Source organism: Manis pentadactyla, chromosome 2 (genome assembly GCF_030020395.1).
Source record: "Manis pentadactyla isolate mManPen7 chromosome 2, mManPen7.hap1, whole genome shotgun sequence".
Lineage (NCBI taxonomy): Eukaryota > Metazoa > Chordata > Mammalia > Pholidota > Manidae > Manis > Manis pentadactyla.
The window spans coordinates 204,713,041-204,735,205 of NC_080020.1; the positions used below are offsets into that span (position 1 = coordinate 204,713,041).

At 39.3% G+C, this 22,165-nt stretch overlaps 1 protein-coding gene and 1 long non-coding RNA gene across 4 annotated transcripts in view; one reads left to right on the forward strand and one right to left on the reverse strand.

Moving 5' to 3' along the window:
* Positions 1-3,475: 3,475 nt before the first annotated feature.
* LOC130682609 (uncharacterized) lies at positions 3,476-5,413 on the reverse strand. The gene is made up of 2 exons (XR_008995874.1): positions 5,286-5,413; positions 3,476-4,590 (listed from the first exon to the last, which is right to left on the reverse strand). It is a non-coding gene; the product is annotated as an uncharacterized LOC130682609 (long non-coding RNA).
* Positions 5,414-5,511: 98 nt separating this feature from the next.
* Positions 5,512-22,165, forward strand: part of SOS1 (SOS Ras/Rac guanine nucleotide exchange factor 1) — a 115,341-nt gene continuing 98,687 nt past the window's right edge. Inside the window, exon 1 of one of the 3 annotated variants that reach the window (XM_036925541.2) lies at positions 5,512-6,195. In XM_036925541.2, coding sequence (XP_036781436.1) covers positions 6,109-6,195 — 87 coding nt within the window. In that variant the 5' untranslated portion in view covers positions 5,512-6,108. The remainder of the gene's footprint in view (positions 6,196-22,165) is intronic. The other 2 variants (XM_036925540.2, XM_036925539.2) reach the window with 2 other exon arrangements.

Sequence of the window (22,165 nt, forward strand, 5' to 3'; positions counted from 1 at the left end):
TATTTTAAAACTTAACCTTTGAGTATCTTTAAATTACGTATCATGGTTGTCATATTCAGACATTGAACTCCATATGCAGTGGGTACTTGACTGATGAGGTTTCTCCCCCTGGACACAAAATTACACAAGTTGTAATAGGTAATTTACTTAAGGCAACAAAGCAAAAAAGAACCCTGAGTTGGCTGACCTGAGTTCAGACCAAAATCTAGCTCTTATTTTCCCTCTTTATTTGCCTCTATATTCCTTAATATCTGAGATTGAGAAAAATTGGAAATGTTAGTCTTTTTTTTTTAAGTGTACAATTCATTGGTATTAATTACATTCACACCAGTGAATATCATACTACCATGTTTTTTTGTATTATTGAGGTACTATCGATATACAATCCATATACAACACAGTGGTTCAACGGTTACCCATGTTATTAAATCCTCACCCCGCTCTAGTGCTGTCACCATCTATCAATGCAGTAAGATGTTACAGGTTCATTAACTGTATTCTCTGTGCTGTACTGCTGTCCCTGTGACCAGCTTATATTGTGATTGTGAATTATTGTGCCCCTTTCTCCTCCACCCCAACTCCTCCCCCTTGGTAACCACTAGTCCCTTCTTGGTGTCTCTTGAGTCTACTGTTATTTTGTGGAAATGTTAGTCTTTTGTTGCTGGGTAGAGGAGAAAAGGGAAGCTGGCAGTCTCTTAAGACTGGGTGGCTTATAAACAACAGAAATTTATTTCTCACAGTTCTTGAGGCTGAGGAGTCCAAGATCTGGGCACCAGCAGACTCAGTGTCTGGTGAGATCCTGCTTCCTGCTTCACAGATAACTGTCTTCTCTCTTGTCCTCACATGGTGCGAGAAGTACTCACATGGTGGGAGAAGTGAGGGATCTCTCTGGGGTCTTTTTTTATACTGGCAGTAACCCCATTTATGAGGAGTCTACCCTCAAGACCTAATCACTTTCCAAAAACCCCACCCCAAATACCATCACATTGGAAATTAAGATTCAACATATGATTTTGGTGGGGGAACATAAACATTCAGTCCACAGAAATGTGTAAAGCTGTAGTTCATTCATTTTTGTGGCTTTATAGTATTCCATAATTTATTTACCCCCTTCTATTGTTTATGCTTTTGCAAACAATTCAGTGAGGAACCTTCTCTGGGATACATATGCTAAGGGAATATATCTGTGCTAGTTTACGTAGGGCATGTCCATGTTCACCTTTTAAGAAAAGAAATAGTTATCTAAAGTGTTTGTGTTCCTTTATTTTCCCATAGCAGTGGATGAGATTTTCTTTATATCCTTGCCAAAGCATAGTATTGTTAAACTTCTAAATTTTTGCCAATTCACTGGACATGAAATAGTATTTCATTGGGGTTTTAAACTTGTATTTCCCTGATTACTAATGATGTGAACATCTAGCCATCACTAATTTCCTTTCAATTAAACTACCTGTTTTGGATACTAATTCTTTTTTGGTTATGTGTTAGGAGTTGCAGTTGGTATTCTCCTACTTAATGACTTATCTTTTCATTTTTGATGGCATGTTTTGATTTACAGAACTTTTTAATTTTAATGAAGTCAAATTTATCAAACCATTTCCAAAATAAAAAATGGTTTGTGGTTTTTGTCTAAATAAGAAATCTTTTCCTACTTTGAGCTCATAAAGATATTCTTTATTTTCCTCTCATAATTTTATAATTTTGTTTTAATATTTAAGGCTTTCATCCATGTGAGGTTGTTTTGTGTAGGGTATGAGTTGGAGATGTAATTTCATATTTTTCCCCATGTTATTTATCAATTCACCATATTTCATTTATTGAACAGTACATCCTTTCTCCACTTATCTGCAATGTCTACTGTGTCATAAATGTACTTTCTATATGTTTGACTCATTGGTTTATTTGTCTGTTTCTGTGCTGATACCACATTGTTTTAATTACTCTGTGTAATATGTCTTCATATCTGGGAAGTCAAATTTATTTCTCACAGTTCTGAAGGCTGGAACTTTGTTCTTTTATAGAAGAAGTTGGTTTTTTTATTTTATTTTACTATTCTATATGCACTTTAGAGTCAGTTAATCATGGTCTATGACAAATGCTGTTGAGTTGATTAAAGTTGTATGGGACTAGAGTGCCATCCATTTGAGGAGCCAAGACACTTGAATCAACTGTAAATAGACATCTGTGAAACTCTGGACTCTGTAGGGATCTTGAAAAAAAAGTGCCAGCAGTAGTCCCATAAACCTTGGAGAGCTTTCAGTCATTTCTTCTAACCATACCCACCTTGCTACCCTCTATCTTTGAGAGAGAGAGAGAAAGAGAAAGGAAGGGAGACAAGGGGAGAAGTGGAATTGAAAGTAGGGATTGGGAAGAAAGGGTGAGAAGAAATATGAAGGGAGAATATGCTGCTGGAAGACAGAGGGCCTTAATTTTGCTGATGGCTGAAATGGCTCCTTTTTATGCCTGATGGGATCTGGAGTCTAACGGGAGGAATCCTGAATGGGGGCTGAGAAAGACTTGAGGGAGGTGGCATTTGAGTTGGGGGCAACAGCATGGATGAGAGTTCCTTGGTGAGCTTGTATGTGGGAAGTGGGGTGAAGCTGTGGCGAGTGGAATTGGAGAAAAAGGGATTCTAGGCAGACGGAATCGCATAGACTGAAAACAGAGAAATGATTGGTATATTGGAGGCAACAGTAGTTCATTTTGAATGAGACATACAGCTGGAAAGATAACTAGTGGCCCGATTGTGCAAAGCCATGACTACCACGCTAAAGACTTTGGACTTTATCCTGGGATGGCAGTGGAGGCTCTTGAACAGGAGAATAACTGGATCTGAAGTATGCTTCGGGAAGATAACTGTGGCGACAGGGAGGCGGGAACTGCGGGAGCGTCTGCTGCGGCGCCGAGAAAAGAGCGGAGTGCTACACTTCCTCCCACCTGCAGGGGGAGCACCGCAGAACCCAACGCCCTCCTTGCTCTGTTTACCCGCGGCTGGGATTCCGCTGCGATGCGCTCGGAGCTCGGCTAGCTCTCCTGAACGTGTCTCTTTCGGGCCTCTGCTAGTTCGCCCGGACGCGCCCCCTAGCGTCACGTCCGCTCTGGCTCAAGGATCCTCAGAACTAAGGAGGGGCAGGAACAAGAACCACTGCGCATGCGCCCCTGGCTAACAGTTGGCTGAGGGGCCCAGTGGACTTTCTCATCTACGCCAGCGTGCGTGTGTCAGGCACGGTAGTTCTCTTTCGCTGCACGCCCATGGATGTTTTAATTTTTCCCAAGAGATATAGGCAAACGGTTCAGAGGGGCTTGATTGCTTCCTGACTTTAGCGGTGCCGAGCCCAGAACCACTCTCTAGGCGTCTCAGCTGAGAAGCGTGGAGTCCTTTCTCTGCCATTTCCCTCCAGCTGCTAACTCTCAAAGACTGCAGCGAAAACGTCCGTACTACTGAAAACCTTCCCTGGCCACTCACTGAGCATACCCAGCCCGGCTGCCATGTATCTAGGGCATGTTTACCTCTGCAGTCAAATCAGAGACTGAAGTTGAAGGCGTCCTTGCAGGTCATCAAGCCCAACAAATTAACGCTCCCTGACGTCCCGAGTGAGTGAAAGCAGTTTTTACTTGCACTCTCTGAAGATTGCCCGTTTCCTGGCATAACTATGATCAGGTAGCCTTTCTGGAAGTTTATTCCAACTTTTCATAACTTAAAAAATTCTTACTGAGCTCCTACTGTGTGCCAAGTACTTGCAGGTCCCGGGGGATTAAATTATGAACTAAAACAAACATGAGATTGCTGAGCTCTTGGAGTTTACATTCTGATGGGGGAAGGAAGACCAACAACTAAAAACAGGCCACGATTTATGGTAGCAAGGCAATAAACAAGGTTTATGGTAGATATATAGGTGGGAACTACTTAGTGTGATCAGAGAAGGCCTCTTGCAGATGGTGACGTTTGTAACTGGCAAAGAGAACCGCTAGAAGAGTGAGTTCTAGGCTGAGGGAAGAGCAAAGCCCTTGACTCAGGGAAGAGGCTGGTGGTGTTTTCTAGGAATAAAAGACCAGTGTGACTGGAAAGTGATGAGTCAAGGTTGAAAATGGTGACAAAAGGTTTAGAATGTAAATAGGAGCCACATGTAGGCTTTGTAGGCAATGACAAGAGGTTTGAAAAGTATTTTAAGAGCGATCAGAAACCAATCTGGAGCAGTCTTGATCTTAGTTCAGGCGTTTAGAACCACACAAACCGTATCACGTTTTGTTCAAATCAGTCCTTTAGACATTTGAAGATGGCTGACATGTTTTCCTCTGAGTTCCTTTCTCCTGTCCCCAAATCCTTTCAAAGGTACGATTTATGGATGATTTTCAAAATGTCTTTCTTAACACTTTGAAAGCGTGGAGAATTTTTAAATGTAAATCTTTTACACACATTTTTAAAGGAAAGGACCTAAGATTTCTATGAGATTTTCCAAAAGGTTGTAGAGAGATTAAGAACCACGGTTTAAACATTTCTTATCTATGTGATCCTGGTTATTGTTCTCTGGAATAGCAGGGTACAATATCAGCTTCACCCAGGGTTAGATCTCTAAGCTCTCTTCTCATCTGTGAAATGAAAACAAATAGGTTTGCTATGAGGATTAAATTATACTATGCTCAAAAGACGCTTAATGGTAAACCATGAGGAGCCAGCCACACAGTGCCACTTTTATAAACAAACACCTGCATCCCTGGGATGGAGGAACAATTTGTAGATAATGCTCTTTTAGCATTCCACAAACATTCACTAAGTACCTACTCTATGTAGAGCCCCTGGTGAAAAAGATCTGCCTTCCAGTAGTTTGCTATCTAGTTAGTTAGAAGAGATACAAAACAGGTAACTAAATGCCCTGAGAGACCCAAGAGTAGTGTTCTGGGATCGGAAGGCTGCAGAAGTGGACTCACTTTCCACTGGAGGTAAGCAGTTATTGTTCATATTTGGAATTGAACGATGGACATACCTAATTTTAAAATTCACACACAAAACCAACACGTTCGCATTTTGTTCTTGGTCATATGGAAAGACTGTAATCATTTCTACTACCCGACAAATAATCGAGCAGCAGGCAGGTTTCGTGAGAAAGACACCTATCTTTTCTCCAGTCTGTTTACTATACATTGCATGCTCTGGGCAGTCCTTATCTTCACGTTAGGGAACAAAGTACACACATACACACCCCTTTCCCAAAATAAAAGCTCAAGCACTCCAAGACAGGGTTGGGATCCCTCGCGGCCCAACCACACAATGGGGGCCGCCTCACCGTAGCTCACACTCCACCCCGCAGGCCCTCCTTAGCCAAGGGTTCGACAGCTCCGGCCCTTTAGCTCCTCCCCTGCAGCTCTCGGGGCTTCTTCCACAGCTGGGCAGGGATCTCTTCTTCGCTCGCGCTTCCCTCCTGCTCAGCTGGGAGTCCGAAAACCCGGAGCGAACCAGCCCAGCTCCGCGGCGCATGCTCAGAGGCGAGCAGGTTCAGTTGGCTAGTAGGAAGCTCCAGCGCTACACCGGCGGCGGCGGCGGCGGCCGCGGCGGCTCCTCCGGGCAGCGCGACCCCCTGACAGCGAGCTCAGGCCTTCTCCTCCCCCGCTAGACTCCCAGCTCCTCTCCGCCCCGCCCCTGGTCGCTGGCGTTTCGGGGTCCCCGCTGCGCAGAGGGGCGCCGCGGCCAGGGCGTCCCTCCACACGCCCTCCCCCAGCCGCCGGCTCCGCCGCGGGGCCAGGCCGGGCCCGAGAACGCAGCCCCAGCGGGCGGGCGGCGGCCGCGGCGGAGGGCAGCCCGGGGCGGCGCCGGCGGGCCGGGGAGGGGTGGGGGGCTCGGCCCCCGGGCGGTGGTGCGGGATGCCGCCCCCGCCGCCTCCGGGCTGCGTTCACTCTCCGCGGCTGGTGCCCTTGTCGGGTGAGTGGCCGCGCGCGGGCCTCGCCCCCCAGGACCCTCTCCAGGGCTAGCCTGGCCGCGCGGCGCCCCAAGGGGGCCGGGCCGTCCGGCGGGGCCGCGGCCCTGTTTCGCGCTGCGAGCTCGCCCTCTCGCGGCTCCCCAACCCGGTCGCCGCCGCCCCTCTCCCCGCCCAGAGGCGCCCCGGGGGCACCATGCAGGCGCAGCCGTTGCCGTACGAGTTTTTCAGCGAGGAAAACGCGCCCAAGTGGCGGGGGCTGCTGGTGCCTGCGCTGAAAAAGGTGAGGAGCGCGCGAGCCCCCGCTTCCCGGCTGCAGTCCCTGCGAGGGCTCCGGGCCGGGGCTGGGAGGCGGGGCGCGCGCCGGGCCGTCTTTCTACCCGGTCTTGCCGCCTCCCAGAAAGTACGGCGCATACTGAGAGGTTCCCCCCACCGGCAGGCTTTTGGTGTTGACATTCACCCGGTGTTGGAAAGGCCGCAGGAAGCCAGCAGAGTTTGTTCGAATAATCCAACCACTGAGACGTTTATATCCTGCCCCTGATTAAGAGACAAGAGTTAGAGGAGCCTCAGTGGTCAATGGAGGTCAAAACAGGCCACTTTTCCGCCTTCTCGGTCTTACCCTGGAGCTGTTGTCAGGCTCCGGTTTTAGTGTCCAGTATGCTCATTTCAGTGAGCTCTAGAATGCACTAGCCATAGTGCTTGCTTTAAGTAATTGCAGAGCTCCTCTGCCAGCAGCAGGGCCTGCTTTTCTCGCCTTCTGTAATCGTTCGTCATTCCCCTAAATTCCCGCACTACTCCGGTTAGCGGCGCGAATGCACATGCCTTTCTTCTTTTCACCTTGGTACTTTCTTTATGTTTATTGACTTGAATTTTGCCTTTCTGTGCCTTCAATTTTGCCACATTGTTATCTAAAGTTATATATCCCATGATCTGCCCTTTAAAGTGTTGCTACACTTTAAAAGCTTCTAAAACAACATTAGAATCTAATAAATATATTAAGACATCAGAAACCCGGTATGTTTGAGCTTTTTATAAAAAAAACCGGAGTATTTTTTGTTTCCTTTACAGAAAAGGTAAAGCTTTTCTTTAAGTATAGAGATTGCTTTACTCTCTTAATAATGTTTCTAAATACCAGTTTCTTGTTCCAAGAATATTTCATGTTCTCTGATTAAAAGAAGAGATTTTTTTATTCCTACTGAGAGTTGAGATTATGATGTAGCTTTTGTTCTAAACCTTTATACTTTTAAAAACTGTATCTTAAAAGGTGTCTAACATTTCTCAAAGGCCAGCAACTTTTACTTTCCCTTTTGCCCTGTTCTTCCCCTCTCTCTCTTGGTATCTTACAGTGGAAATTATTTGGTTTGTTAGCAGAATTTGCTCATATATTTCAGATAGGTTAGTGACTTTTTTCCTCAGATGTCTGAGTAGTCACCAACATCTCTGTGATACTGTTTTCTCAGAAAACAAAAAGGATGCCATATGTCTTATATACTTGATTCATTAGAAATCTCATCAGGCTCTCTGTTTACATTTGCTTTACCTGCAGGCTTGACATAATGGGGAGGTGGGAGGTTTCAGTGATGCTAGAAGCAGGTATCCTGGCCAAGGTGGGGGGGGTAGGTGGAGGAAACAAAAAAGTTGTTGAAAACATAAAAAAGAACTCATAAAACACCAGCAGTTCAGGCTATTTTACTTAGAGGCAAGGAACTCCATACCAGGGAACCACTAAAATACCCTATCAGTTGAGGGTTCCTATGAAATAGTGGAAAGAGCATTGTAGGAGTTGGCAGACCGGGTCTAACTCTGCCACACTGGTGGCCATGCTGAAATCTGTCCACAGAAGCACTTTGTTTGGCTAGAACAGTGGTTTATTTTTTATGTAATTTACTGCTAATATTTAAAAATGGGAGCTATTACATAAAATCTGAATTTTCAGCTCTTCTTGACAAATAGGAAGAAGAAAAAGGCCTTCAAGCAAGACAGTAAAATTGCTGGAGCTGAATGAATGGCTGCCCTCTTTAGACATAGCATGTATCTCCAATATATCACAGTACCCACAATCCTCTTTGCTTATTTACATAAACCAATGTTGACTAAGCAGAGATACCCTTGCATGACTATAAAAGAGAGGAGTAAGCAGACATGTACACAGTCTAGCTGATATGTAAGGTTCTTCCAATTCTTACTTAAAATATCCACTAATGATACTAAGGGAGCTAAGACAAGGTTGAAAGTATATTGCACTTACCTGGATGTGCCCTTGGTAACTGAAAACCTGCATTTTCACTTGTCCACTAGACATTTCATGTGGGTATCTCCATATCTTGAACTCTTCTTTTAGACTATTGCACTATTTGCAGATGAGCCCAGCTTGTGTTACCTTATCTTAGGCTCTTTGGGCATGCTGTTCTCTTCACCTGCACTGCCCTTTGCCTGCTCTTAATACAGTTCATCCTTTTGGACTCCCTCAACCTCAGCAGTTTCTTAGATCCTCAGAGTTGTGTTGGATTGTCTTTATTTTCTTTGAGAATCCTAGCCTAGCACTTAACAATGAATTTTAAGTTCCTAGTTACTTGCTGCCTCTCCACCCAACTAGACTGGATGATCCTTGAGAATGGGGGTGATTTTTTATGCTCGTTTTATCCTCCATGTATTTAGTGCCCTAACAGTAGGGACTTAAATTTAAGTGAATTCATGAAGGAATACCCAAACTAAAACCATCACCTCCTCCACCTACCATTTAAAAAATTTTTCTCTTGATTTAATGGCTTTTTAGTTTTTGTTGACTAGTTCAGAAGTTTGGAATTATTTCTGACTTCGCTTTTGCATTATTGCTTACACCCAGGCACAGGTGTAGATTTATTCCTCTTTGTCATATTCTTCTAATCTATTCCCTCCTATTCCAACTGCTCTGAGTCCCCTTTCCCAGACAGCGATAGCTTCATAACTAGGTCACTGCTCCTCACCTTTCCTTCATCTGTTTTTCAAATTTCAGAAATTACAGTACACTTCTGAGTGTGTCACACTCTTGTTCAGAACTGTTGGCTTTTGAAGGCGTAGGATGAAATGGAGTCTTTAGTATGGATTGATGGTAATTGGTGATCTGACTTTATCCTGCTCTTCTGATTAGATTGCCTACCACGATCTTTCATATTCTTTATGCCTCGTCCAGACTGGACTACTATGTTTCCTGAATATGCCCAGAATGTCTCACTGTATCTATCGATCTAAGTCTTACCTATTGCACAAATATATCATGCCTACTACAGACCATCTATTGCCCTCTGCATTAAGGATAAAAAGGTAAATGACATTATCTAGAAATCACTAAGTTAGAACATGGTGGGAAGTGACAGGTTGAGTTTGGAGAAGAGACTGGTTTATAGAGAATTTTTTTGTTTATGTTAAGCTAGAGTTTGAATTTTATCTTGAGGGGATAGAAGTCACAGGAATTTTAAATAGGGGAATGATGTCATATTTGAATTTTAGAAAATTCATTTTTGCCATAAAACAGAAAATGGATTGGAGAAGAATGACACCTGAGGTAAGGAGAATAGGTAGAAGGCCAGTTTAATAGTCCAGCCAAGGAGTGCTATATATCTGAATTAAGGGTGCAGTGGAAATGTGGGGATTGATTTTATTTGATAGCTGTATAAAAGGCAGAATTAACAGGACCTAGTGATTAACTGAGTGATTGGGGAAAGTGGTAAGAGATCAGGGAGAGCTTTAGTTTCTGGGTTGAGTGCCTTTAGTCAGGACAGAGAATATAGGAGGAGCTGTTGGGGTGGAGAGAGTGGCATAATGAGATGAGTTTTGGACATGTTGATTTAGAAGTTTGGATTATCCAGGTGAACTTGTTGACCTGACAAGTGATTGTTGGTATCTGGCAAAGCATATTTAGGACTTCTGGGTTTGTAAGTAAAGCTGTAAGAATAGATAGATGAAGCCTATACCCATACAGAGACTTGTACATGGATGTTCATGGCAGCTCTGTTCAGCAAAATATTGGAAACAATGCAACTGTCTATTAGGTGAATGAATAAACAAATTGTGATATAGCTGTACATTGGAATACTACTCAGCAATAAAAAGGAATCAACTATTGGTACACATGACAACATGGCTGAATCTCAAAATAATTAAGCTGAATGAAAGAAGCCAGACCAAAAAAGAGTATATACTGTATAATTCTATTTTTATAAAAGCCTAGAAAATGCAGACTAATCTACAGTGATAAAGAGCAAGTCAGTGGTTGTTTTAGCAGGGAGGCTTTTATATTCCCTTGTCTTGATTGTGCTCATAGTTTCAGGGATATATGCATATGTTAAAATTTAACAGATGGCACAGCTTAGATATATGTGCAGCTTACTACTATTGCCTCCATTTTACAAAAGAGAAAACTGAGGTTTGGAAAGGGTAATTTGCTTAAAGAGTCTGCATTTTTAAACACTATGTTATGCTACCTCTGGCTCAGGTGATAATATTTCTTCTGAGATTGGAGGGAAAGAGATAAAAATGGGCTTGGAGGTTGGGGAGCAGGGAGTTCCTGCTAGGTAGCCTCTGTTTTCATGACAAAGTGAAAGGCGAGATCCTTTACATAGAATGAAGAAAGAGAAATGAGTAAGGAGTTTTAGAAGTGTGATGTTTCGGAATTGCCGCTGTGGAGTATGGAAAATGAGCCAAACAGAGAATTAGAAAGGAATTACTGCGCAGTGCTGAGTGGAGAGACTGTAAATTTGGACTAGCATTCGCTGGCTGGTGGTTATGAGGTTTCCCTTCAGCAGCACTTAACAGTTCAGGTGAATGTGCACTGAAGGTAATTGACTGTAGGTGTGACTACAGTAGAGATTAAGAAGATAAGGATATTTCAAGTGCTAGAAAGTAACACTCTAAGAGAGGTAACAGAGATATGAATGAGGGCTCCGGGAATTAGAAATCTTGATGAGCTGTAGAGGAGAGCAGATAAGGGATTATGATTAGAGATGAGGATAATTGTATTTTGGACTTTTAAGATTATAGAGATGATGGAGATGAGATAGTAGCTCTGAAGTTGGTGTAGTGAATGATGGATTGCATACGTGGATGAAGATGAAGTCCACAAGGATTATGGAATGTATTACAGTGGAGAGGAGGACTATCCAGCAGTGGCATGGAGTTCCAGGAATCACAGCAGTGAGGATGCTATAACCAAATAATAATAAAAGTGTTAGCTACTCTCTACTCCCCATAATGTATTTTTTATTACAGCTGTAGATGTAATAGAAAAAACTTCGCACTTCGTTATAGAATAAAGTTGTTATCAGGCTTTTTACTTAACATTTTTATTATGAAAAATTTCAAATACACAGAGAAGTTTAAAGAATTATACAGTAAACACCCATATACCCATCAGTTAGACTCTGTAGTGTACATTTTACTGTTTGCTTTATCACATACCTACCATCTCTCCATCTATCATCTTATGTTTTGATACATTTCGAAGTAAGTTGCAAACACTTTGTGTGCAGTGCACTTTGCCCCTGAACACTTCAGCATGTGTCATTAACTAGAATTCATTATTTGTTTATTGCTCTTTTTGTTTTTTTGGGTAAAATTTATGTACAATGGCATACACAAATGTTAATTGTAACATTTAATGAGTTTTGACAAATGAGTACAATCCAAGCCCCCACCAAGATATTAAACATTATCACTCCTGAAATTTTCCTCATGTGCCTTCTCAGTCAATAACTGCCCCCACTCCCAGAACAACCATGTTCTGTTCTTTTACCTTCCTATCAGAGATTAATTTTACCTGGTCTGGAACATCACATAAATAAAATCATACAGTCTATATATTTGATAAGGCTTTTGAGGTTGTTTTTATCAAGAATTTAGCCCTTTTTTTCCATCATATGAATATGTCAGGGTTTGATTATCAAGTGGATGGATTCCTGGGAGGTTTCCAATTTGGGGCTATTATGAATAAAGCTGACATGAGTATTCTTATACACATCATTTTGTAGACATGTGTTTTCATTTCTCTTGGGTAAGTATCAGGAGAAATAGCTCATAGAGTAAGTGTCTATTTAGTGTTATAAGAGACTGCCAGACCTTTTCTCAAAGTGGTTGTACCATTTTCCATTCCTGCCAACAATGTATGAGAGTTCTGGTTGCTCCACATCCTTACCAATATTTGGTATTATTAGCCTTTAATTTCAGTCATTCTGGTGGAAGTGAAATGGCATCTTATGGTTTTAATTTCCATTATACTGATGGCCAGTGATATTGAGCACTTTCTCATGTTCTTATTGGCCATTCATATATCTTCCTTTGGGCAGTGTCTGCATTCTTGTTGCCCATTTTAAAAACTGAGTTGTTCTTTTTAGTATTGAGTTGTAAGAGTTCTTTATATATCCTGGAAAACTGTCCTTTATCAGATTTATGAATATTTTCTTTTAGCCTGTGGCTTCTCTATTCATTTTCCTAATGGTGTGTTTTGATGAGCGGAATTTTTTTTATATCGATGGAGCCAAATTTATCAGGTTTTTTTTTTTCTTTCAAGGTTATTCCTCTGTGTCCAAGAGCACTTGCCTGCCACCAAGTCATGAAGATATTCTCCTAAGGCTGTTTTCTAAAAGCTTTAAAGTTTTAGCTTTTATATAATCTATGGTCTATTTCAAATTAATTGTTATATATGATAGAAGTTAGGAATTGAGATTCATTTTTTATTCTGATATCTAGTTATTTCAGATTTATTGAAGAGACTCTTTTCCCTGTTGTGTTATGTTGATTTTTTTGTGCAAAAATGAATGAATATGTTAAGATATTTGTGTAAATATATATACACACATATGTAATTATGTAATATATAACAGATGTACTATATATATCCTTTTAGGCTCTCCATTCTATTCATTGATCTATTTGTTTATATTTACATCAGTACCACACAACATTGATTACTATAGATTTATAGTAATCTTTAGTAAAGTAAATCTTCTAATTTTGTTTTTAAAATATTGTTTATGTGTTTATAGATTTTGCATTTTATTATTAATTTTGAACTAGTCTGTCAGTCTCTGCCAAAAAGTCTTGGTGAGATTTTGATTGTGATTGCACTGACTATAGATCACTAGGGAGATTTGACATCTTAACAATATTAAATCTTGGGATCCATTAACATGGTATATCTCTCCATTTATTTTGACTTTTTAATTTTAGCAACACTTGTAGTTTTTAGTTTAGAAGACTCATGTCTTTGGTTAAGTTTATTGTAAATTTTTTTTGATGCTATTGTGAATTATCTTAAAACTTTATTTTCCAGTTGTTTGTTACATATATATAAACATACAGCTAATTTTTGCATATTAATCTTGTATCCTTTGACCTTGCTGATGGTTGTTTTGTAGGTTCCATAGAATTTTCTACATAATGATGTCATCTACAACTAGAGACCATCTGGTATTTATTTATTTATTTTTCTTGCCTTATTTTACTGGCTAGGGCCTCCATTACATGTTGAATCAAAGTTGTGAGAGGGCTCATCCTTGCCTTGTGCACATTCTTAAGGGAAAAGCCTGTCTTATTTCACCATTAAGTATGATGTTAGCTGTTAGTTTTCATTGATGCCCTTTATCAGATTGAGGTTTTCCCCTTCCATTTTTGTTTTCTGAGAGTTTGGGAGTTCTTAAAAATTACAAGTGGATATTGAATTTTGTCAAATGATTTTTCTCTGTTAAAATAATCATGAGGTTTTTCTCCTTTATTCTATTAATATGTTAAATTGCATTGACTGATTTCTTAATGTTCAAACAACCTTACACATCCTGGATAAACCATAGCAGATAGTGTGTTAGTGAGTTCCTGCTGTGTGCCAGTATTTAGTTACTATGCTTGGTACTCTGTTCCACCCATTGATTATTCAAAGTGATAATTTTTTTTTTTTTTTGAGAGGGCATCTCTCATATTTATTGATCAAATGGTTGTTAACAACAATAAAATTCTGTATAGGGGAGTCAATGCTCAATGCACAATCATTAATCCACCCCAAGCCTAATTCTCGTCAGTCTCCATCCAATCTTCTGAAGCATAACAAACGAGTTCTTACATGGTGAACAAATTCTTACATAGTGAATAAGTTCTTACATGGTGAACAGTGCAAGGGCAGTCATCACAGAAACTTTCGGTTTTGATCACGCATTATGAACTATAAACAATCAGGTCAAATATGAATATTCGTTTGATTTTTATACTTGATTTATATGTGGATCCCACATTTCTCCCTTTATTATTATTATTTTTAACAAAATGCTGAAGTGGTAGGTAGATGCAAGATAAAGGCAGAAAACATAGTTTAGTGTTGTAAGAGAGCAAATGTAGATGATCAGGTGTGTGCCTGTAGACTATGTGTTAATCCAAGCTAGACAAGGGCAATAAAACATCCACGTATACAGAAGATTTCTCTCAAAACGGGAGGTGAGGTTCTAAGCCTCACCTCTGTTGATCCCCAATTTCTCACCTGATGGCCCCCCTGCGACTGTGCTTGTCTTAGGTTGTTTCTCCCTTGAGGAATCTTACCCGTCTCTGGCTAACCAGTCATCTTCCGGGGCCATACAGGGAAATGTAAAGTTGGTAAGTGAGAGAGAAGCCATATTGTTCGAAAAGGTTAGCTTTTTACTTCTATGCAGATTTATGCCCTGTGGCTTCTATGCCCAGCATTTGTCTTGAGGTATCTTTACCACTTAGAGGAATTATGATACTCGGTAAATTCGATATGAGGCACGAATTCTATTTAAGGGTTGTAATTAGGAAGGAAGAAGAAAAGCTATAGAAGTAGCAGACAGAAGAAAACATGGGAAGAGTGATTATTTCTTTGACATATCTTGTAGAGTAACTTCAGCATGTATAGGTTTTAAACTACTAATTAAATTGCGCACACACATTAACATAATAGGAATATAGTTACATAACCAAAGCAGATCTATAATTACCAGCCATCTCCAGTGAAACCAAGAAAACCAGTTAGGCACCCTAGGCATTTGTGAAAATTAATCTATGATATGATGGATATTGTCCAACTGTACTTGAACAGTCTGAGAGAAATCAGACAAATTAAAACAGCCCATTCCCCGGAACTGTTCACATCCCATATGTTCTTTTAACAGTAGATAGTCTGTAGTTGTAAGATTTTGGAGCGCTACAACTTGCACTTCTCCTAATTCTTGGTTGAGTTCCAACAGTATAGATCCAGTCAAATTTGTTGTTTACTGTATGCACAGGCCAGCTTAGATATCTCCTTCTTCATTCCCATGGCAAGTCCAGGAACCGGTGGGATGAGTGCATCTACACCTGTAGCAGTGCGTGGATCTTTGTTGGGGTTTTTTGATGATCATCTTCTGGTATGAGTCTTCCAAAGAGTGCTGATGTTGGAAGTTCTTTTTCATATCGTATCTTAGTTCATTTTCTGGGTAGCCAAACTAGGCTTTGATCCTCTGTATAAACACAAACAGACCCTTTGCCCACACTTTGATATGCCCTTTATACCATTGTGTAGAACTCATTGGAGGTTACCACACAGGAACTGCTTTTTTTTTTTTTTTTTTTTTTAAGAGAAAGGAATATTATCAGAAAAATGTACCTCCATAGCCGATCATCTGACACCCTTTAAGTGATCAAAATTAAGGATATTTAAAGCATGCATTAATCGTTGATTTACAGTTAGTTTTATCCTATCAGGGAGTAATCCCCCTTTTCTTTCTTTCTTTTTTTTTTTTTTTTTTGTTATCATTAATCTACACTTACATGAAGAATATTATGTTTACTAGGCTCTCCCCTATACCAGGTCCCCCCTATAAACCCCTTTACAGTCACTGTCCATCATCAAAGTGATAATTTTTATAGCTGACTTTTACAGCTGAGGAAATGGATCCTTAGAGGCAAATTGCTTGAGATCTTATAACTAATAAGGAGTAGAATCAGAACCTAGGTCTGTCTATCTTTAAAGACAGCTCTTCCTACTGTATGGTGTTGCATCCTTTGAGTAGACAGTACAGTCATGTTCTAATTGTCCTGCACCTTAGATTTTAGGAAAGAAGAACCCTAGGAGAGAAGAAAGCTGAAGGAAGAGGGCTTTGAAACCTCTTGCTTTAAGCTGAGAAGCCCAACTCTCATTCTGGGGCTCTGCATAGGATTACATTTGGAGAAAAGGGTTCTGTTGCATAAACAAGTATGCATTTTAAAGGCACTAGTTGATGTAAAGATAGCATAGACTATAAAAGAAAGGGCTGAGAAGTAATGGTCTTGGAGTGGCAGTAGGAAGCTAGGAGACTATTCTTGTGCATTTATGCCAGGGAGTGATGGAAGTGACATTGTAAGTGGAACTGGCAGTTAGCCAGGTGAAGATGAAGAGCAAGTGTGTTCCAAGGCTTTGTGGTGTTCTGGAGTTCAGGAAGAGCTCAGCATCTTAGACGTTCTGAGTAGCTGGAGTCTAGAGGGTGGGGTCAAATCTTGTGAGCCAAATTATTGCATTTTATCTTGTGAGCTGTGGGGACCCACTCTGAAGGATTTTAAGTGGGGTATTGACAATTAGATATGAATTTTGAAAGATCACTGTCTGCTCTGTGGAACATTAATTAAATGGCTGCAGAACTGTAGGCAGGAAGGCAAGTTAGGAGACTTTTGTAACAGTTCACAGAAGGGACTATGTTGGTCTTAAAGGGCAACTGCTGGAGTTAGAGAAACATGGACAAATTTGAGATTCAGAGGTAGATTGGTGATTGAATAACAGGGTAGTGAGAGAGAGAAGTCAAAGCAGATTCCCAGGTTTTGGCTTAGGGATCTAAGTGTTAATGGTAATGAAAGAGGGGATACTGGAAAAGGAGCACATTTGGACAGGAACTAAAACCATCAAAACTCATGGAATGATAGGGTGTGAGAGAATTGTGGGAGACAGGATTTACACTTTTGGGATAGCTGAGTATGGCGAACATGGAAGGCATCTTTGTTGGACTGTCCTCGTTAATTATGGGTAGGTAGAAACTGAAGGCTCTGATGATGTCTTTCAAATGCTATCTCCTCTACAAAGGCTTTTTACTATAGTTCCGTCTTAAGTAGAGTGAATCTCTTACTTTCCTTAGTACTTTAAAACCTCAGTTTTAGCATTTACTGACAGTTTGCCCTCTAAAGCTTATATCTGGCTTCTCTATATTGGGAGTCACTTGAGGATAAGTATTGTGTCCTATTCATCTTTGTATTCCCTATAATTCTTAGCATATTTCTCATGTATAGCAGTTGCTCGGTACATATTTGTTGAGTTGCATGAAGTTCTGAGTCTGTCGTCTCAAGAATATGCTGCTAATGAATTAGGGGGTCTTAGCTGAGATCTTTACCAGTCAGGCATTGGAATTATGTTCGGTATATCTATTTTAGCAAATAGGGAAGTAAATACTATATTTTAGAAATAATTCATGTCAAATGGCTGGATTTTTAAGAAATGTGTAATGCTTTTGGGGAGAACTAGATGCCAAGATGGGATTAAGCATGCAAGAAATTTATAAGTGCTTATGAGAGAAAATGAGGAAGGAGGCAGGGAGAGCCATCAGACTGTGATGCAAGTCTGAATCTAAGTGAAGGAGAGATGTAAGGAAGAACTTAGGGTAAAAGCATCTTAGGCTGAAGTGGAGTTCTAAGGAAAGTTCACCAAGACTTCAGGAAGCCAGCCCTTGAAAGAAAGTTGCCTATCATGGGAATTTTTCATCTCCCAAAATAGGTCTGCCTTAGTGTATCTGCTATGCTCAATCATCGACTGGGAGCAGCCCGTGAGAAACGTGGCCTCCACACAAACACAGTGATGGATTTCAGAGTGCAGCAGCTGGGGACCTCAGTCAGTTATATGGCCCTGTAGTCAGAGAGCTAAAGTGTTCATTCTCATAGCCAGCAAGCGGCATCTCTGTGGCTATAAATTGCCTGATTCAGTTGATTGAATTACAGTCTTCTCCCACTTGAAGTGGGTATTTTGTTCCCCCAAAAAACCCTTATGCTTTAAAAAAAAGTTAGCAATATCAGGATGAGTTCTGAAAGTCAGAACTTAATTATCATTGACATTATTAGTACAAAGTTTGTTGCATAGTTACCAAATAAAGTTTATATTTCATATTCAGGTTTATTTCATAATTAAATCTTTAATGTACAAAACCACAAACAAAGCAACAAAGACAAAAGAAAACAATGTAAATGATACCCATGTTATTACTATATGAACCAGAAACACTAAAGGCACTTGAGCAGTACCCTGAGTGGTCCAACCATTCCACCATGAAGTTCACTCCTTATTGACTTCTTTTCTAGGCTGGGCTACCTTAGAGGCAGATGAACATAGTAAAAAAATTCTTCATAAAATCTGGTGACCTCCCCTTGGAGTTGGTGATGGGAGTATATATTGGAGAAAAGAAGTAACTTAAAGTTTTGGTTTTAATTAGTCAGATAAAATTTTTAAATAGGTATTTTAAAGCTGTAATAGGAAGATAATTTTGGAAAAGTTTCTTTAATGCTGCTTGCCTGCCGATTTTGACTGGTTTGGTTTTCACTAAATACACTGAGCACTTGATACTTTTATCCAAGCATTATGAATGTATTTAATTAAAAGATAAAATGTAATTGTTGCTTTATGAAACTTGTATCTGGTGATATAAAAATCTGTAATCTGTCCATGTATTAAAGCATTCCAATTGCAAATGGAATCAATCTTAATATATAGAAAGTAGCTTGGTTCAGGGTTAAAAACAAATAATAAAACAAGTAAGTCTTGAGATTTAAAAAAAAGAAAGTCGAGTTTTTAATTAATAGACTTTTTGTAGTAAGCTAGCTTAAATTCCAGTTATTTTTTTATAATTCCTGAAAAAACTTTTCTCTTTCTATATAGACGTCCCATTTTTATTTTACTTATAATGTAAAGTAAAATAAAGTAAGTTGATTTTTCAAGTATTTTCAAGTAAGTTGATTTTTATGTATGTCCCAGTAATTTATAATGGAATATACTTACTGATAATTACCTTTACAGCTGTTTTGTTTAAAGACTTTGATAGGATTTATATCTGTACATATATATATAATTTATTTTATTGTGCTAAAATATATATACAACATAAAATTAGCCATTTTAACTACTTTTAAGTGTATAAATTAAGTGTATAATTCAGTGCCAGTAACTACATACATAATGTTATGCAACTGTCACCACTATCTATTTCCAAAACTTTTTCATCACCCCAAACAGAAACTGTACACATTAAGCAGTAACTCCCAACTTCCCCTCCCCCAGCCCCTGGTAACCTGTAATCTACTTTCTGTCTCTGTGAATTTGCCTACTCTACATATTTCATGTAACTAGACTAATACAATATTTATCCTTTTATATCTAACTTATTCACTTAGCATAATGTCTTCAAGGTTCATCCATATTATAGCATGTGTCTGAATTTAATTTCTTTTTAAGGTAGAATAACATTCTGTTGTATTATGTACCACATTTTATTTATCCATTCGTATGTTCATGGACACTGGGTTGTTTCTCCCTTTTGGCTATTGTAAGTAATGCTAAGTTGAGTTCAGTATCTGTTTGAGTCCCTGTTGTCAATTCTTTTGGGTATATACCTATAAGGGGAATTGCTAGATCATTTGATAATGCTATGTTTAGCTTTTTAAGGAACTGCCATACTGTTTTCCACAGCAGCAGCACCATTTTACATTCCTACCAGCAATGTACAAAGGTTCCAATTTCTCCACATCCTCAACCTATGCTTGTTACTTCTTTTCTTTCTGTTCCTTTTCTTTTCCCTTCTCTTCCCTTTGCCTTTGCTTTTTCCTTCCTCTTCCCTCTCCTCCCCTCCCCTCTTGAATTGCCATCCTAGTTGATGTGAAATGATATCTCATTATATTTTTGGTTTTAAATCTCTAATGACTAATGATGTTGAGCGTCTTTTCATGTGCTTGTTGGCTATATCTTCTATGGAGAAATGTCTGTTCGAGTTCATTGCTAACTTTTAAATTAGGTTGTTTGTATTTTTTTGTTACTGAATTTTCAGAGGTCATTATATGTTCTTGATACTAGAGCCTTATTGGATATATGATTTGGAAATATTTTCTCATAGCCAAACCCAACCAAAAAGACATCATTTTAGTTTCTTGATAATGTGATAATGTCCTCTGCATAAAAGTTTTTAACTTTGATGAAGTTCAGTTTATATAATTTTTCTTTCATTGCTTTTGGTGTCATATCTGAGAGTCCATTGCCAATAAAGGTCATGAAAATTTACTCCTAGGTTTTATTTAAAAAGTTTTTGGTTTTAGCTCTTCTATTTAGGTCACTCATCCACTTTGGATTAAATTTTGAATTTGGTGTGAATTAGGTGTCCAATTTCATTCTTATAGTGGAAATCCAGTTGTCCCAGCACCATTTGTTGAAGAGGTTGATCTTTCCCCGTTGAATAGTTTTGGTACCTTGTCAAAAATCAATTGACCATAGTTGTATAGATTTCTTTTGGGACTCTCAGTTTTATTCCACTTGTCTATGTGTCTGTCTTTATGGCAGTACCATGCTGTTTGATTACTGTAAAATTGGGTAGTAAATTGTCAAATCAGGAAGTATGAGTTCTCTAACTTTGTTTTTCTTTTCATGATTGTTTTGGCTATTTAGGGAGAGCCCCTTGCAATTCCATATGAATTTGAGGATTGGCATTTCCATTTCTGCAAAAAAGGCTATTGGAATTTTGTAAGGGATTGCATTGATATTACCCATTTTTAAAATAGGTTGTTTGTATTTTGTTGAATTTTAAGAGAATTTTGTTGTTATTTTCAATTAGAAATCAGATCATTATTTTCTGTGTCTATTTTCTAAATACAGAAGAATTTTACTTCTTCCTTTCTATTTTGAAATTATAAATTAAACTTATTTAATATGTATAGAACTATTCAAATTATTTCATATTGGGTAAGGTGGTAGTTTTATTTTTTGAGAAAGTGGTCCATTTTTTCTAAATTGTTAACTGATGCTCCTGAAGAGTTGTTCACAGTATCCCTTACTGTCCTTTTGTTGTTGCAGGGTTTGAAGTGGTATCCTCCATATCGCATTTCTGATTTATTCCTAAAGGTGGTCATTTGTGTCTTCTCTCTTTTTTCCCTTCATCAATTTTTGATCTTTTTAAAAGAACCAGCTGTTTAACTGAATTTTCTCTGTTTTTCTGTTTTTAATTTCATTGATTTTTGCTCTTTATTTCTTTTCATTCCTCTTGCTTTGTTTTTAGTTTGCTCTTATTTTGGGGGACTTTTTTTTTTTTGAGGTGGAAACTTAGATTACTGATTTGAGGCTTTTCCTCTTTTCTAATGTGTTTTAAGTTTCCTTCCCAGCACTGTTTTACCTGTGTCCCACAAATTTTGAAATACTGTATTTTCATTTTCCTTCTGATATATGTATCCATTGATACTTCCTCTTTGATGCATATCTTAGATAAAAGTGTTGTTTAGTTTCCAAGTATTTGTAGCTTTCCCTATTATCTTTTTAAAAAAATTTTTTATTAAGGTATGATTGATATACACTCTTATGAAGGTTTCACATGAAAAAACAATATAGTTACTACATTTACCCATATTATCAAGTCCCCACCCATCCCCCAGTGCAGTCACTGTCCATCAGTGCAGCAAGATGCCACAGATCCACTATGTCCCTTCTCTGTGCTATACTCTTCTCCCCATGATCCCCCACACCATGTGTACTAAACATAATACCCCTCAGTCCCCTTCTCCCTCCCTCCCCACCTGCCCTCCCACACCCGTCCCCTTTGGTAACCACTAGTTCATTCTTGGAGTCTCTGAGTCTGCTGCCATTTTGTTCCTTCAGTTTTGCTTCATTGTTATACTCCACAAATGAGGGAAATCATTTGGCATTTGTCTTTCTCCACCTGGCTTATTTCACTGAGCATAATGTCCTCCAGCTGCATCCATGTTGTTGCAAATGGTAGGATTTGTTTCTTAATGATTGAATAGTATTCCATTGTATATATGTACCACATCTTCTTTATCCATTCATTTACAGATGGACACTTTGGTTGCGTCCATATCTTGGCTATTGTAAAAAGGTGCTGCAATAAACATAGGGGTGCATATGTCTTTTTGAACCTGAGAAGTTGTATTCTTTGGGTATATTCCAAGGAGTGGCATTCCGAGTTCAAATGGTATTTCTATTTTTAGTTTTTTGAGGAACCTCCATATTGCTTTCC